The sequence below is a fragment of the Pleuronectes platessa genome, chromosome 16, assembly GCF_947347685.1.
Source record: "Pleuronectes platessa chromosome 16, fPlePla1.1, whole genome shotgun sequence".
In the NCBI taxonomy this organism is placed as follows: Eukaryota; Metazoa; Chordata; class Actinopteri; order Pleuronectiformes; family Pleuronectidae; genus Pleuronectes; species Pleuronectes platessa.
Window position 1 is genome coordinate 16837601 of NC_070641.1, and position 14697 is coordinate 16852297.

Below are 14697 nucleotides of genomic sequence, written 5' to 3' on the forward strand. Positions count from 1 at the left end.
AATCAAGCAGATCAAAACTGACAATAACCAATATATATGATCAAAAGTTTACTGGGTAAGATTAACTTGTGGGGATTATTTAGATTATGAGCATCGCTGCCCTTTATAGATCTGAATCTACAATCCAGATATTTCCCTTAGATCTTGATTCAGTTGACAGGATTTGCAGTTCATTCATGTCTCAAATGATCGTCTCTGAGCAGATTTTATCTCCCGACACACATTGATTTTGTCTGAGAAGTAAATAAAACACTCCTTTCTAAGCGACCATCGCAAGTTGCTACAAACTGAAAAACTTGTTTGTGCTCAGGGACCCAGCTGGGGTAGACGACTGCAGCTGCTTTCTGGTACATCAGACTTCAAAACCTCATTTAAGTTGTTTGGCACAAGAAAATTATCTGTATATAACTGTTGTTTGTTGTGCTATGAACAGAGCTGACGAGACGGTCTTTTTATGTGGCTGGAGACGCATCTACACAATTTCCCATGTGTGGACACATGTGTCTCTGACCATGCTCAATGTGGTTTGACTGATTGGATCTTAATGTGTCTTCTGTGTGTTCCTGCTGCATTCACATTCATATTTTGGGGCTGTGCACTTGTGAACGGACCACCCAAAGCGCTTTTAGTGCAAAAAACATGCGCAGCAGATTGGTCTAAATTTCCACAGAAGTTACAACTCCCTCCACAACACTGCACCACACTTGTTTGCAGCTTGCATCTTCCCTCTTCAGAAAGCGGTTTGGGGTTTGTTTATCAGTTTATTGAGACAAGAAGAATATCCTCAAGGTCATGAGATCATTTATTGAAATGAAGAGGATATTTTTCATCTTCCCGAAGGTATACAGAAATCTTTGTATGAGCAGAAAGATTACAAAATGACATCCGTATCAGTCCGTACACACCAGCTTTGATCCCAAATACTTTCCCACAGTGAGGGTACTGTTCTATCTCTTTGCCAGAAGATGGTGGTACAAGGTTGTTGTCATTGTTGTTGTCATAGCCACGTCTTGTTCTTCTCCCTTGCCCCCTGTCACTGCTGACTTATTAGGTTGGTCCTCTGCCATTTGGAGATACACCAAATCACATTATTCAGTCGGTCATGGATTAGAGGAGGAGGAGAGAAACACAAGCTGAGGGATGATCAAAGAGGGCTCACATTCACCTCACTGACAGACTAACTGGGAGACAAAGAGATGGGGGGGAAAGGGAGCGGAGAATCAGATTTAAGAGGAGAAAGGGTGTAAAGTTTAGGATATTCAGTGCGGGGGCATTCAGATTATCAGAGCTCTGTGTCGGAATTTGTTTGCTGCAAGTGTGTTTACATCATAGCGGATGCACAATCACACATTAAAGCATTTTAATGCGCTGGAGACTGTGCTCTTGTGTGAACACATGTTGTGTGTTTGTGCGAGTGTACGCATGCCCAGACCTATGTGAGCTCCTCGTTTCCTCAGTGCACCATCGGGCCCAGAGGCAGAGACGGGGGGTGGGGGGGGAGAGAGAGTGAGTGAGTCACCCAGCACATGAAAGAGTCAAAGTAAAGGATCTGCCGTCCCAAAAAAACATCACACAGCTCCCTTGCTCACTTTTTGAAGTCATCCAAGAGGAGGGAGGGAAGCGACACACTTTCTCAATCGCATTAAAACATGGCATCAGGCAGCTCCCATCTTGTTGCACGCTATAGATTACACTTTGGTTTGAAGTTGAGTTTTTAAGTGGGACACCATGATATGGGCTCTGTTTTTTGGGGGTTAAGTTCCTGATCTGAACATCAGGCAGACTTGTTGATCAAAAGAAGGATGGAGGCATAAATAGACAGGAGGAGAGATCTACCAGCCAGAAAACTAGAAGTACAGATTTTTTTTTTTGTCATGGGTCAATCAAAGTTCAACGACCAATTGAAAAAGTTAAATTGTTAAAAATCTTAGTCAAACTTGGGAACTTTTCCGTACATGGAGAGTGAGACTGCTACATCTGTCCACCTGCGTATGTTACAAGAAACTCCCTCCATTAAGTATTCAAGGCTTTTTTATTTCTAGACCTTATGATGTGTGCTAAATGTTAAGCCCACTCAAACTGATGGTAATGGATGTAATTGGGGTTCTGATACCATGAACTGGCTGGTTGAGTGTGTAATCACTGAAGATTTGTTATGGTGTGTGTGCGTGTGTATGTGTATTTGATGTATGTTTATCTGTGTATGCCTGTCTGTGTGTGCCCATGATGCATTATTTCTGTACTGTGTGTGATGCAGCACTGACACTGAGCAGCAGGGATGAAGAGAATCACTACTGACAGCCAGCGATGGCAAACTGTGAAATGGAAATAAAGCCTCTTGTCATTACAGCACAAACTCTCTCTCTTGCACACACGGATACACAGGCGAGCACAGCAAGACAGCAATGATTACAGACAAACTAGCAACTAACATCTCCCTGCTCTCCCTCGCTGGCAGATTGAACTGAAATTGTTATGAGAGACATGCGTTGGTGAACAGAGAATCATTTTGAATGCTTACAAATACTGCTGCCACTAAAACTGAAGGCTTTGGCGCAGCAATGGGGAAAAGCTTCTCTTTGAAATCGGTTTTGTGCTTTGTTTTGGAGAAATTAACCCTGCGAGTCGGCTGCATGGAGTGGGATACACAGCAAGTTGTGTGCATGGTGAAACTACCAAACACTATAAAGGGAATGTGCTGTGAGAATAATTTTCACCCGAAAGATGTAAAATGTAGCAATTCTTGATTAAATTGTCTAAAAACAACTAGAGCTAAATTATATATTTTTTGAGTACTTTTATTATACAAATTGTTTCGAACCAATGTTCAAACGCAGAGAAATGCCCAATTTTATTCAATGTAACCGAGTGTTTCATTTTGGTCGTCTCTTATTTGCATTTTATCCTCTTTACTCGTGGCTTTGCCCGTCTCTGCTATAACTTTTGCGGCAAGTGACGTGTGAGGAACTGCTAGCCAGTTAGCCAGTCGGCTGTCTGTATTGGTCACTTGTATAATCGACTACTTGTTTCATAACGTGAATAAAACCTTTATACTTTGCGTTATCTGTGAGCATGATTTGCCCCTGAGTAATGTCTGGTACATTTTCTTTGGCGTTTGAGGTGAGGATAACAACTCCCATGATCCCACACAGCTTCTTGACGTTACTTACAAGTTACATATTATAGGTTTAAAACCCTTCTTACCCCTTTTCCATTCACCGGTCACATCGTGTTTCGTCTATGTCCTGTCCGAGTATTGAGTTTAGTCTGATTTTTGAATTCAGCTTTAGGGCAATTCCAAAAAGCATGGCTGCTTTTTATGCAATGTGAGATGATTGGAAACATATCGTAGAAAAAGCCATATGGAGACAATATTTTGTTCCAGGGCTGGAAAATGCTTTTTTAATAAGACCGCTGGAACCAGACACAGCACAAACGTTCTCACTCACACAATCTCACTTCCAAATAGCTATAGATAAAACTATTGATGTTTGTTTGCACCTCATGTATCCTGTTTGTCGATCGTCTCTGTTGAGGTGTGACTTGTGTGCATATCTTTAAGCCAGTTTGTGTGTATGGGTGTATGTGTGTTTGGTTGTGTGTGAGGGCGAGGGGGGAAGTTGTCACCCTTCATTCTGCCACTCCCGTCATTCCTTTTTTTAAGATTGTGTGTGTTTGGCCTGATTCCCACTGTAGATTATTAATTAAGTTCTGGTAAGCGGTGCATGCCTTGCCTTCAGATTCACTTCCACTCTCTTAAACACACACACACACGCAAACCCTGTACACATGCAGAAACACATACACACACTTCAAAGCAGCCGCACTCCACACTGCTAGGATTAAGAGGCGATTGAAGAGCCTGATACAGCCTCAAAGTGCCTTCAGCACGAAAATGCCTTTGGCAGAGCACAGGTAGTCTCTTTGAAATTGCTCACACACACATACACACACTCGCACTGACACACACTTATGAGTGGGCTTTTAATTTATCTCAGATTTTTGCCTTTGTATTTGTCACAGCCTTGTTTGGCTGTTTTCCTTCCTTGTACCATCCATATCTTCATCGATATCCAGCCATTTTAATGTGTTTTTAGATGCTTGAGCTCTATAATGGATGATGTTGTAAAACGCTTCCTGCCAAATTCCCCTGAGTGACTGTCGGTAAAAGGAATAGGCTAGTAGCAAGCTCTTTATGTTTTTATGAAACATCTGAACACGCCTGCATGTAAATATGGCCATATGTTTCCAGGAATACGCTCACATATGAACTCAGTCATATTCAGTAGATAGTCACACACACCTCATTACCCCACAGTCAGACGCAGAGAGGATGCTGATTTTCACTACAGAGCCACATTGCTTTTATTTGGAAATATTAATTACAAATATAACATCAAATCAAAAGAATGGTGCCTCTAATAGTGCCATTTTATTTTGAGGGTTTTTTCTAAGAAAATTAGCCAAATCCAGACAGTGCAGGTTTAGCCCACTATTCTAAACACTAACTGTCCCAGTGTCACTTGAGCTAGGCTCTTGCCAAGACTGAGCAGTCCTGCAGCATTAAAGGGAACAAACGTGTCAGCTGTAAAGAAGAAACATCGAAGGGCTCCATTTGCGCTCCTCTCCCACACACCGTTCTTTCTCTTGCCTTTTCTACACCCTTCTTTGTCTCTCCCTCTCTCATCAGCTGCTATAGGGCCCCTAGGGACGAGCGGGCCGCCACTCAAAGCGTCCTGGCGTAGGAAGACAGGCCTGTATCCTTGGTGATGGCTCTGTGTTTCTGTGGTGACAGGTGTGTCCGCTCGGAGCGGACGGCGGTGTTTGTCAGGAAGTGTTTGAACGGGGGTGCAGAGTCCAAACGAAGCTCAGGTGTTGATGGCTACGGGGGGTGTATTCAATGAAACCGTGTTTGTTAGTGAGTTGTCGGTCTGTCAGTGGCTGTCAGGACAAGCTAGATGTGTGTGCGTGTGTGTCTTTGTACGTGGGTGTACAGGCTGCATGGATCAGTCTGTATGTGGGTTTTATGTATAAATCAGGTTTTATGCATATTAATATAGTTTTTTTAAAAAGCTCTGCATTGATTGTGTCAAATCTTTATAGTAATTTGTTTGAGGACAGAGATTAACTTGAATGGAAAAGACAGCATTGAACTTTATTGCTTATCATATCACACATTTTCCGAGTCTCTAAAGCTGAATCCTGAGATATTTTCAGAACTTTTTCTGCCAGCCCTAATACGCAACAGATGTAGAATAAAAGTATAAAAATATGTGCTGTACACATGGAAGACGCAGACGAAGATTTCATATTGGGAAAAAAGCAAAGAGATTCAAGAGCTTTCTGGACGGCACCAGTATCAATGTGCTGTAAACAAAACCACTGTGCTTTCCACAGTAGAAATTAAACGTTATGTCCTGCCTCCTGCACGCTCTACCCAGGCTCCACCCCTCGCCCGAATGTTGCCGAAACTCAACAATAGTTTTTGGACCTTGTGTATCCATCGACATCACCATCAAATTCCAGCACTTCACACCTAATTATCTCACTCCACCATTCAGCCCCTCATTGAAACTCTGGCATTACAACACAGTCGGCTGAAAGGAGACCGATCTGGTATGAGAAACTCGCGGTCTTTGCTTCCAGCTGGCTACTTTCCCATAGAGAAACAACACAAAACAAAGAGATGAGCGGTCCCCAATAAACGCTTAACAACAATCTCCACTCACTTCTACTCTGTCTTCACTGTGTTGTCTCCCAGCTTCTCCCGAACACCTCTTTTTTTCTCCCTTTAGCTAATTGGCAGCAAAGTTTTAATTCCCCCTGCCCCCCTTCTTGTTAAGTGATGAATTATTGGCAGTGCATCAGACAGTAGGGTGGTGCCCACTGTGCACCATGCCTGTCGCGGCCTGCTGGCACACATGAGCCTTGGGACTGGCGATATGCCAAGGGGCCACAGGGACCCTGCCAAGAGGCAGAGGTCATTGTGAGTGTGTGTGTGGGTGCACAAGCCTGTGTGTGCAAGCAGGCATGGGCAGATTGGGAAGGTGATGTGTCTGTGCATTTCCTAACAGAAGATTCAATTTCACAACTTGCCCTCTTTGTGTGTGTCTATCCGTCTGTCTGCATATCTGTTCCTCACACCTTCCTCTCCCTTCTTGTTGCAGACCAACAGCAGGTTGAAGCAGATTGAGAAGGAGTACAGTCAGAGGCTCACCAAGTCTGCCCAGGTAATCAATTTTCTCCTTTCTACCTTTTTTCCCCACCGTCTTTCATTTTATATTCTGCCTTTTCCACGGGACAGTTTGAAAATGTGCACAAATGTACTGATGGGAAATGTGAAGAAGCACACATGAAAAGACACACACACACAAGTTACCCTGCCTTTTACCCTGAAGCAGATATGCAGCATCTCACATTTGCACAAGACCGTGGACACACACTCCCAATATCTGGCATGAGGTTTTTTATGATTTCCCTTTTTTGCTCTTAAAGCTGCACGAATCCATGTTTTCATATCAACAATTAATCCAATACCTGTGTGATATCAAAAAGATAATAGTCAGCAAATATTAACCTTTCATTCGTAAGTTGAAACACAACTTGAAATACCTGCTGGTGTTTCCTAGTGTCCTGAATCAGTTAGTAGCCCCCAAGTGACCACAAATCAATTGATGCTACTTTAAAATCCACACATTGCTTGCTCTACCTTGCACTGTTCATTGTGTAGTGCCTACTTGCACTGTAATAGCGAGCTGTTAGAATTCTGAGTGCCGATGATGCATCCACATTGATGCTTCTGCATTTATTTGTTCCATCTGTTCAAACATCAATATCTCCAATAATGGAAGTGATTTATCATCGACTGTATAATTTTGTCCATGGAATCACTTCAGACTTGATCAGTGTGTCGTTTATCAACCGTCCATGTCGTGCACTAATTAATATCAGTGATAATGGGACGTTTGCACTGGGAAAAGCTTTGCTAGCAACTTGGAGAAGAATTAGTCAAAAGGAGAATTTTCTCTTAGAATCTCCAGAAGCTCGCCTCTCTGTGTGATCGCTTTAGCTGTTTGGATCAGTTATGATTGGAGCTACTGATCCTGCACAATTAGCCTGTGCAACATCTTGAAGCCGAAGTGTATATCCACCTCAAAAGAAACTGAATTATATTTCTCACACTTGCAAACATTTGTATGTTTTCTCCACCCCTTCATTCTCTATCAACTGCCTCAATAACTTCTTCCTGTCAGAGCACTGCCCGGGCACACTTCCAAATATTTCTGTTCGAGGGCCATATGTTTAACATTATTTCTTCACTCCAGCCAGGAATATAACTTCCAACCAGGAGACACACTGGGTCTCAAAAGTTCAGGTGGCTCTAACCTCGTCGGTTTAAAGGATCCAAAACACCCGGAGTAGTGTTTACAATATAAAAGAAAAGAGTCGTCTTCTAGCAGATTAAAATATCACAATCATTTGGCCCTAATTGCACCTCGTTACCCAAAGAGGGGGCTTTGTTGTTTTTCTTTCTTTCTTCTCTTTAAATCCCCCCATTTTGGGTTGGCTGGCAGAGGCGCTGAGTTGAAAGCGGGGTTGACGCGCAGATGTTGTGAGAAAACGGTAGCTTATTAGGTTACACAATGCTTTGACTTCAAAGGAAGTTGAACGCTGTGTGAAAGTTCAGCCATGTTTGCCCGATTTGCCCAGTGCGGTGCGCCGCCACAGACAGCAACAAGTGACTAATCCTACTCTCCCTGTTTTAGGGACAGAAAGCTGGCACAGGCTCAACAAACAACACTCTCTGACATTAAAGAAAAGTCTCTGTGTGCAGAATTCAACACCTCTGGTGAAGTGGGTTGTTATACAGAGGCTGATGCTGGAGGTGTGGGTTTTTGTGCAAACATGTTAATATGTGTGATTAATGCAGGTTATTTGTCATGGGCTTGGACGGCTTTGTTTTAAAAGGTAAAGGTGGAACGGGGGGACCTTTGTTGCCTACCCCTTGGGGCAACTCAGTCAAATGTAAACAAGAGGCCTCTGAACCTCAAAGGCTAACCCCAGTTGTTAACCCCTCAGTGTCTGACAGGGGGCATCGCTCTTGAGCTCAACTGCATGGCTAATAGCCCAATTAAAAACATACCATGCCATACATTATCCTGAGGGGACTGGAGACGCACCACGTAAGAGTATATGTTTACGTGCATGCACACACACATCCCTCTCACTTGCACTTACCTCTTTGCTTTGTCTCTCTTCCACTGCCTCTCTTATTCACACACACACACACACACACACACACACACACACACACACACACACACACACACACACACACACACACACACACACACACACACACAGGCAGGCTCTCCTAATTAGTGTCTCTCCAATCCAATCCTCTGTGTTAAGCGTCTAGCTGTGAGTGGTCCTCCTGGGTGACCTGTGAACTGAACAGGGCTGCTCTCTTTCCCCATTTAATGATCAGGGTACAGTGGGTGGTAGCAGTGGTGCTGGTGGGAGATCATTACTTTATCCCTGACCGTCCTCGTGGGAGTAGGTGGGAGGTGGAAGGCATTTGTCACAGGAGGCACAGTGCATGAGAAGGACCATGTTCTGGGGGAAAAAAAGGTTGAAGTTCAATCAATATGCAAATACATCTCGTTTATTTCAGCACAACACTGGTTATTTAGTTCTACAGTGTTTACATGTCTCTTAGGCATCTTTTCACCAAACCGGTTACAGGAACTAATCCTTTTGATACAATCTCAGTCCTTATATTGTATTATATTGCCATCACTGTTCAAATATGGATTTTTATCTTTATTGATCAATGTTAAAGTTGCTATAATCCAGACTTATTCAATACGGTGAGGGATGACCCATTTGCTGTTCTTTCCATCATGCCATGGGGATGAGGAGCGTCTACATTCACTGACTCAATTTAGCATCTGCGGTCAAATCTTACAACATTGTGGACAAACATTAGCTCCTTTCCGCAGGAAGCGAGTCACACAAATCCGTGTCTAGTGTCTACTCTTGTTGAGTAAGTTGCTGAGCAGCAGTTTGTTAAGCAGATGGAGGTTGAGGGCTGTTTGACGAGACAAAATATAAAAGATCTTCTGCTGCCTCCAGCTTTCCCTCCGAGTGATCGTTTTACAAGTACATATAGCTGAAATCTCTGAACAGCTGTTGTCTTTAACTTCTGTGTATGGTCTTTTGATCGGATGTCGCGGTTATATAATCTGTATTTTAGCAGAGCAGCATGTCGGACATGGCTCGAAAGTAAGTGCTGGCGAACATGTCGTCATAATGGGCCGAGTTTCAGTCACTATCCCTTACTACAGAAAACATGGATGAGAACAGCTTTATCAGGAATTCAGCTGTGTTAAAATACTGTGTGAGAGCAAAGAATAGACAAGAAGCAAACTGAGACCAGAGCTGCTTTCAGACGTGCACTAAAGTCTGGATATTTTCTTGACATTTTCTGGAGGGGCTGTATATATGAATGTAAATATCCGAGTCAGTTGCTCCAGATATTTTCGATAACTTTTCTTGCAACGAATATAAGAATCGAGAAATTTCCCCCACCTCTGTGTTGTGCTTAGGCTCAGGTTCATGGAGAAGTAAGGCAGCCTTCAGCCCTAAACAGATATGCTAGCAGGCTGGGAAAATAGACAAGTCTCACCAGACCATTAGTGACTAAAAAGGCCTGGCTGGCGATCACACAGAGAAAGGTGTAGTGGTGGGTACACAGGAATCACAACACAGGCAGCTGAGTTGTGTAGTTGAGAGTGCCACCACCGCCCCGTGGCCGAAGACCAGCAGATGCAGGGACTCCAAATTGCAAAGTAATTATTATGCCCAGAAATGATGTTCCCATAATAATGTGCCATTTGTTCTTTTCATGTGGCTTTCCCACTGACAAAATAAGCCTAATCTCTCTCTCCCTCTCTCTCTCCCTCTCACTCTCTCACACTGTCCCTCTCACTCTCTCTCGTCGACCCGCTCCATCCTAACTCCCATACTCCCATACAACGTGCAGTTTCCAGCAGGGCTAGTCCTCCAGCGTTTGAACGCAGTAAACAATTATCTATCCAGCCCAAAGCTAGCAGCAGCACCCCTACACCCCCTTCTTCTCTCCCCCTCTCTGCCTTCCTCTCCCTCTCTCTTTTACTGTCTCTCATCTTTCCTCTGCCTTTCCCTGACAGTGGCTTAAATAGAATGTTAATTTTGACTGGAGGATTTCAAAGCTGAGGCAGTTCCTTTTCATCTTAGTGTGCACCGCAAGTTCACCAACACAAAGTCACTCTGCTCTTCAAAAAGGAAGTTGTTTTTTCCTTCCTGTCTATTTTTTTTTTTTTGCCTCCCCTTTCTCTTTTTCTCAGCTCGCTCTGTCTTCTGTCTCGTCTCAAAAAAGACATGAGACTCGGGGAAGAGCAGTGTTTTAAGGAGGTTGTTACTGCCATCCAAATCCATGACAGTGTTTCACAGCCCACCCAGGTAGATTGAGACCTGCCCAGGGAGATAAAATCATGTGGTCTTTACTTGGTTTAATCTTCCTCTACAAAACAGGATTTTCAGTCTTTTCTAACAAACCTATTTTTGTCCCACACACCTGTCTGAGTCGAGTGTCCTGCAGTAACTGAAGTAGGGAACACACAGGGTTCTCTGAGCAAAGCCTGTAGCTTCTCTCTCGTAGCCTGAGGCGGTTAAAGACCATCGTATTGTAGCATCTACAAATAGTGTTTAGGTGACATCTTTAACTTGTAGCTGTAGAAAATGACCTTCTTCCCCTTTAAACAGCATGAGTCTCTGCATTGGTCACACACCTCACCAGTTGTACTTCATCTGGCGGCAGGTTTTCTTTTCATTTTGATTGCATCACACGTTACAAAATATAAGCCACTGCCCATAACAATATTCAGTCCGGCAGGCAGTTGTTCTCGATCCTCAACACACACGAGGATCAATTGAAAATAAATCAAAAACATTCATGTTCCTCTCACCTTTAGCTCATCGCGGAGCTACAGACGCTTGTATGTGACTCAAAGGAGGAGGATGTTCGTCTGCAGCAGGCGATGGAGCGGAAGCTGGAGGAGTCCAACTCCCGATGGGATGAGGAGCGGAGGACAATAACTCACCGAGCCGATCAGGTCAACAAGGTCAGCGAAGAGACACTTAAGAGAACACTCACTTGATATCACTTGCATCTAGTGGCAATCCTGATTTGCGAAACTAGATTATTCTGCTAAAATATTCCACTTTTATATAGAGTAGAGTATAAAAACTGCTTCTCCTCTTCACATAATATGGATATTTTTACTAAACGTATTAGGTTTGATGCCCAGAGCAATATTACTGTATTGTCAGTGAGGTGATTTTGTGGAAAAGCACAAAAGTAGAAGCAAATGGCTCAATCTGGTGAGACGTGTGAATAAGATAAACTTATTTATTCAAGTTTTTTGCGTGTTAGAAAAATAATTTACCTGCCCACTCACTTGTTCATGAATCTTCTGGACATTTTCTTGCTGTTTTCTAACATGGGCTGTTTCGGAAAAAATGACAGACCCTGAAATTTACATCCTTACAAACAGTCCCAACAGAAAAAGTGTTTAAACTTCAGTGCATGTCTGAAAGCAGCTTTAGATTAACTGCCTATTCGTTTCACTTTACGACTGACTAATGGGGGGGTTTGAAACTTGTACCTTTAGCAACGTCCGCACTTCACTTTGGTGAGTCCACAAGGTGGCATTTGTTTTGTCTGTCTTTCTTATCTCTTGGCAGTCTTATGTACCTCCTGTCCTTTATCCCTGGTCTCTGCGGTGTCAATCCAAAACCTTTACACGTAAAAACTGTAGGGGGTGGGGTGTGTCAGTAAACCTTAAAAAAAAGTCTTGTCTGGATTTGACTTTTATGGAGTAGACACCGGCCGTTTTTCTTTTGTTAAAGCAAGGTCACAGTTTGTGCATGCGCTCTTTCGTTTTTATGGCTAGCTACAAACTCTATGGTGTCTTAAAGTCGCTCCTGTGCTGTGTCTGCCTCCCCCCACTTCTCAAGTCAGAACCTCTCTATATCATTTCTGTCATTCCCTTTTACAGATACAATGTTACGCTCTGCTCCTTTTTTAAGCGTAACTTAATTTTTTACTCATGTTTATTGCTTTGAATGTAATTTAAATTCATCTATAGCATAATTTTAGGTATTGATATGTAGAGCTGGAAATGCAAATGTTTTTTTTGAGGGTTTGACAATTAATAATTTAGACTCCAGGCGAATAAAAGTGGATGATTCATTCATTTCCCCAACCTCCGCCATGCAAAGTCCTCTTTCACAATCACAGGATCTTTCAATCTGCCTTCTGCCCCAACAGCCACACTGGGACACAGTGTCGGTTGATTGGGTGTGGCTCACTAAATAAAGAGTTGTTGTGTCTGGGATCAAGACATGTTTCCGAACTCAACCTTGTCTGTTTGTGGTTGCAGCTGCCTCATATAGTAAGTAGTGAGGTTTTGTGAGCCTCCCTGTATATCTCCTCTCCCTCCAGGCCCTAGCAGCTTACCCCCCCCACACACACACACACAGACACACTAACACACACACACACACAGACCTGACTTCTCTCCTAAAGCTGGCAGTTTTGCTCTGTAATAGCTATTCTGAGCTCTGCCTCACAACTAGAGGAACTGTCTGAAATATCATATCCCCTGTTACTACCAATTTATACGTCATGTCCCGCCTCCTGCGTGCTCTTCTCAGGCTCCTGCTGCGTTCTTCAAAAACGAAAGTCAAAACTCAGGAAAATGTCAGGACATCAGTTTCTTTACATTTTCCAGAGTTCATGTCTGACAGCCACTTTATTCATAAACTGACACATTAATTCTTGCACCGTCTTCAGATTAGGATCAACAAAGCTTCACACACATATTTTCATTGGGACTTTAAACACACACACACATTGCAGATGACTAGCTGTTTGCTTTTTTATACTTCAGTTACACAATATTACAAAACAAAAATCAACTGATATTCAGTCATGGGCAATTATTATAAAGAATTCTTTATTCCTGTTTCAATGGAAACAGTAGTTACTTATTCCTTCTCAGTGTTTGCTATCTAAATGGAAGACAAAAACATTATTCTATGATGCGGTTACACACTGTACACTTAAAGGCACATTTCACAACAATTCATCCCTTGTTTACTCCAGAGGGTTCCTGATTGTCACATTAAGGAAGACGCTGTTCTTGGCTTCACATGCTCATATTGTAGCTGTGTGGCTTGTAATCTAACTGTACCGTGACACAACACACACACACACACATACGCAAACAGGCTCCCCTCTTGTAGTACACAGGCCTCTGCGTATGTGTTGGGATCAGACAGAAGCTTTCAGTTTCCATTATCTGTGTCCTCATTAATATGATCCCTGCTGTATTAGCCACCCGCTAATGAGAGTCCAATTAGTGGTTGAATTGCCTATTAAAGGCCAGACATGAGCGTTAGAAGATAATCAGTGGGGGAGAGCTAGGTAAGTTCGATCAATCAGCAAATAAAGAGACCAAAAAAGAAAGAAAGAAACAAGATGGAGTTGGCGTAAGGAGAAGTTTGAGATCGTAAACAATTAGAGAAAAGACGGGGAGAAGAGGCAAAGAATGGATGGAGTCAAACAGAGGGACGAGAGAAGAAAGGGGCAGAGAGAGAGAAAGGAAAGAAAGACAGAGATGGCGGAGAGCTGTCAGCGGGCCATCAGAGGGAGTGTGTCGCCTGCTGACATTGTTTCCATGCTGCTCACTTCAAAGGGCTCGGATTATGAGGAGAGCGAGGGGCTTCAGACAATGGGAGGGGAAGAAAAATAACATCAAAGTTAGCTGCGCATTTGAATTGGGATAATCCCAAAACAGTTGTTTTGAATGCATGCTGCACCGAATCAGATTCTCTTGTTTTCTTTCCTCCTCACCAGCCGTGTTCTGCCATTTCCAGCCTGAATTTAGCTCCTTCTGTGGCTCTACTGTACTCGTGACTTCTTAAATGTGGTTGTTCACTGCAGAGACCTTTGTATCTCGTAAACCCCTTTTTTTAGAACAACGGTAGTACAGTTAAGTATGCTCATTATCTGGGTGTTTTTTCTGTGTAAGTGATGTTTAGGTGGAGTAGGATATTTGTGTGGCGTGTGTGGGAGCATGTTGTTCTGCTCTGCTTGAGTATCAAATCGACTAAATATCATTTGTCGTTTTGACCTTATGTGAAACTAAAGATCAATTTAGGATTTAATATAAAACTGAAACAAATAACTGCATGTAATACAAACGCACTTTCTGAACCCAAGTTGGTATCTCTGTCTTTAAGCCCCTTTGAACTCTGTGGTAAAACTCCCCCTCCAGTGTTTAACCTTACTTCCTGCCTTTGTTTCTTATGAATGATCTCTCTTATGGAGCTGTGGTCACAGTCGTTAGAGGGACACTATTTCTGATCCAGCTATATTTAGGTTACCAATTATCTCCTAACAGTTATCAATGCACGAGTGGGCAGCTTTAATGCATTGGAAGCGGGCCGGTGTCAAAGGACCGTGGAAGGTGAAAGCAAGATGAAAGCATCGTACTTGCTTTCATCTGTCCAGTCTATTCATATCAGATAAGGGAAATGGAAACCAATATAGAGGAAGCCAGTGTAGTGGGCTGGTACGTAGCCAGCAGT

At 43.0% G+C, this 14697-nt stretch overlaps 1 protein-coding gene across 4 annotated transcripts in view; it reads left to right on the forward strand.

Annotated features, from left to right (window-relative positions):
• cep112 (centrosomal protein 112) overlaps positions 1-14697 on the forward strand; it is a 126388-nt gene that overhangs the window by 93600 nt on the left and 18091 nt on the right. For 3 of the 4 annotated variants that reach the window (XM_053443026.1, XM_053443027.1, XM_053443025.1), the window contains exons 22-23: positions 6168-6230; positions 11016-11165. In XM_053443026.1, the coding sequence (XP_053299001.1) occupies positions 6168-6230; positions 11016-11165 (213 nt within the window). The remainder of the gene's footprint in view (positions 1-6167; positions 6231-11015; positions 11166-14697) is intronic. The other variant, XM_053443028.1, reaches the window with a different exon arrangement.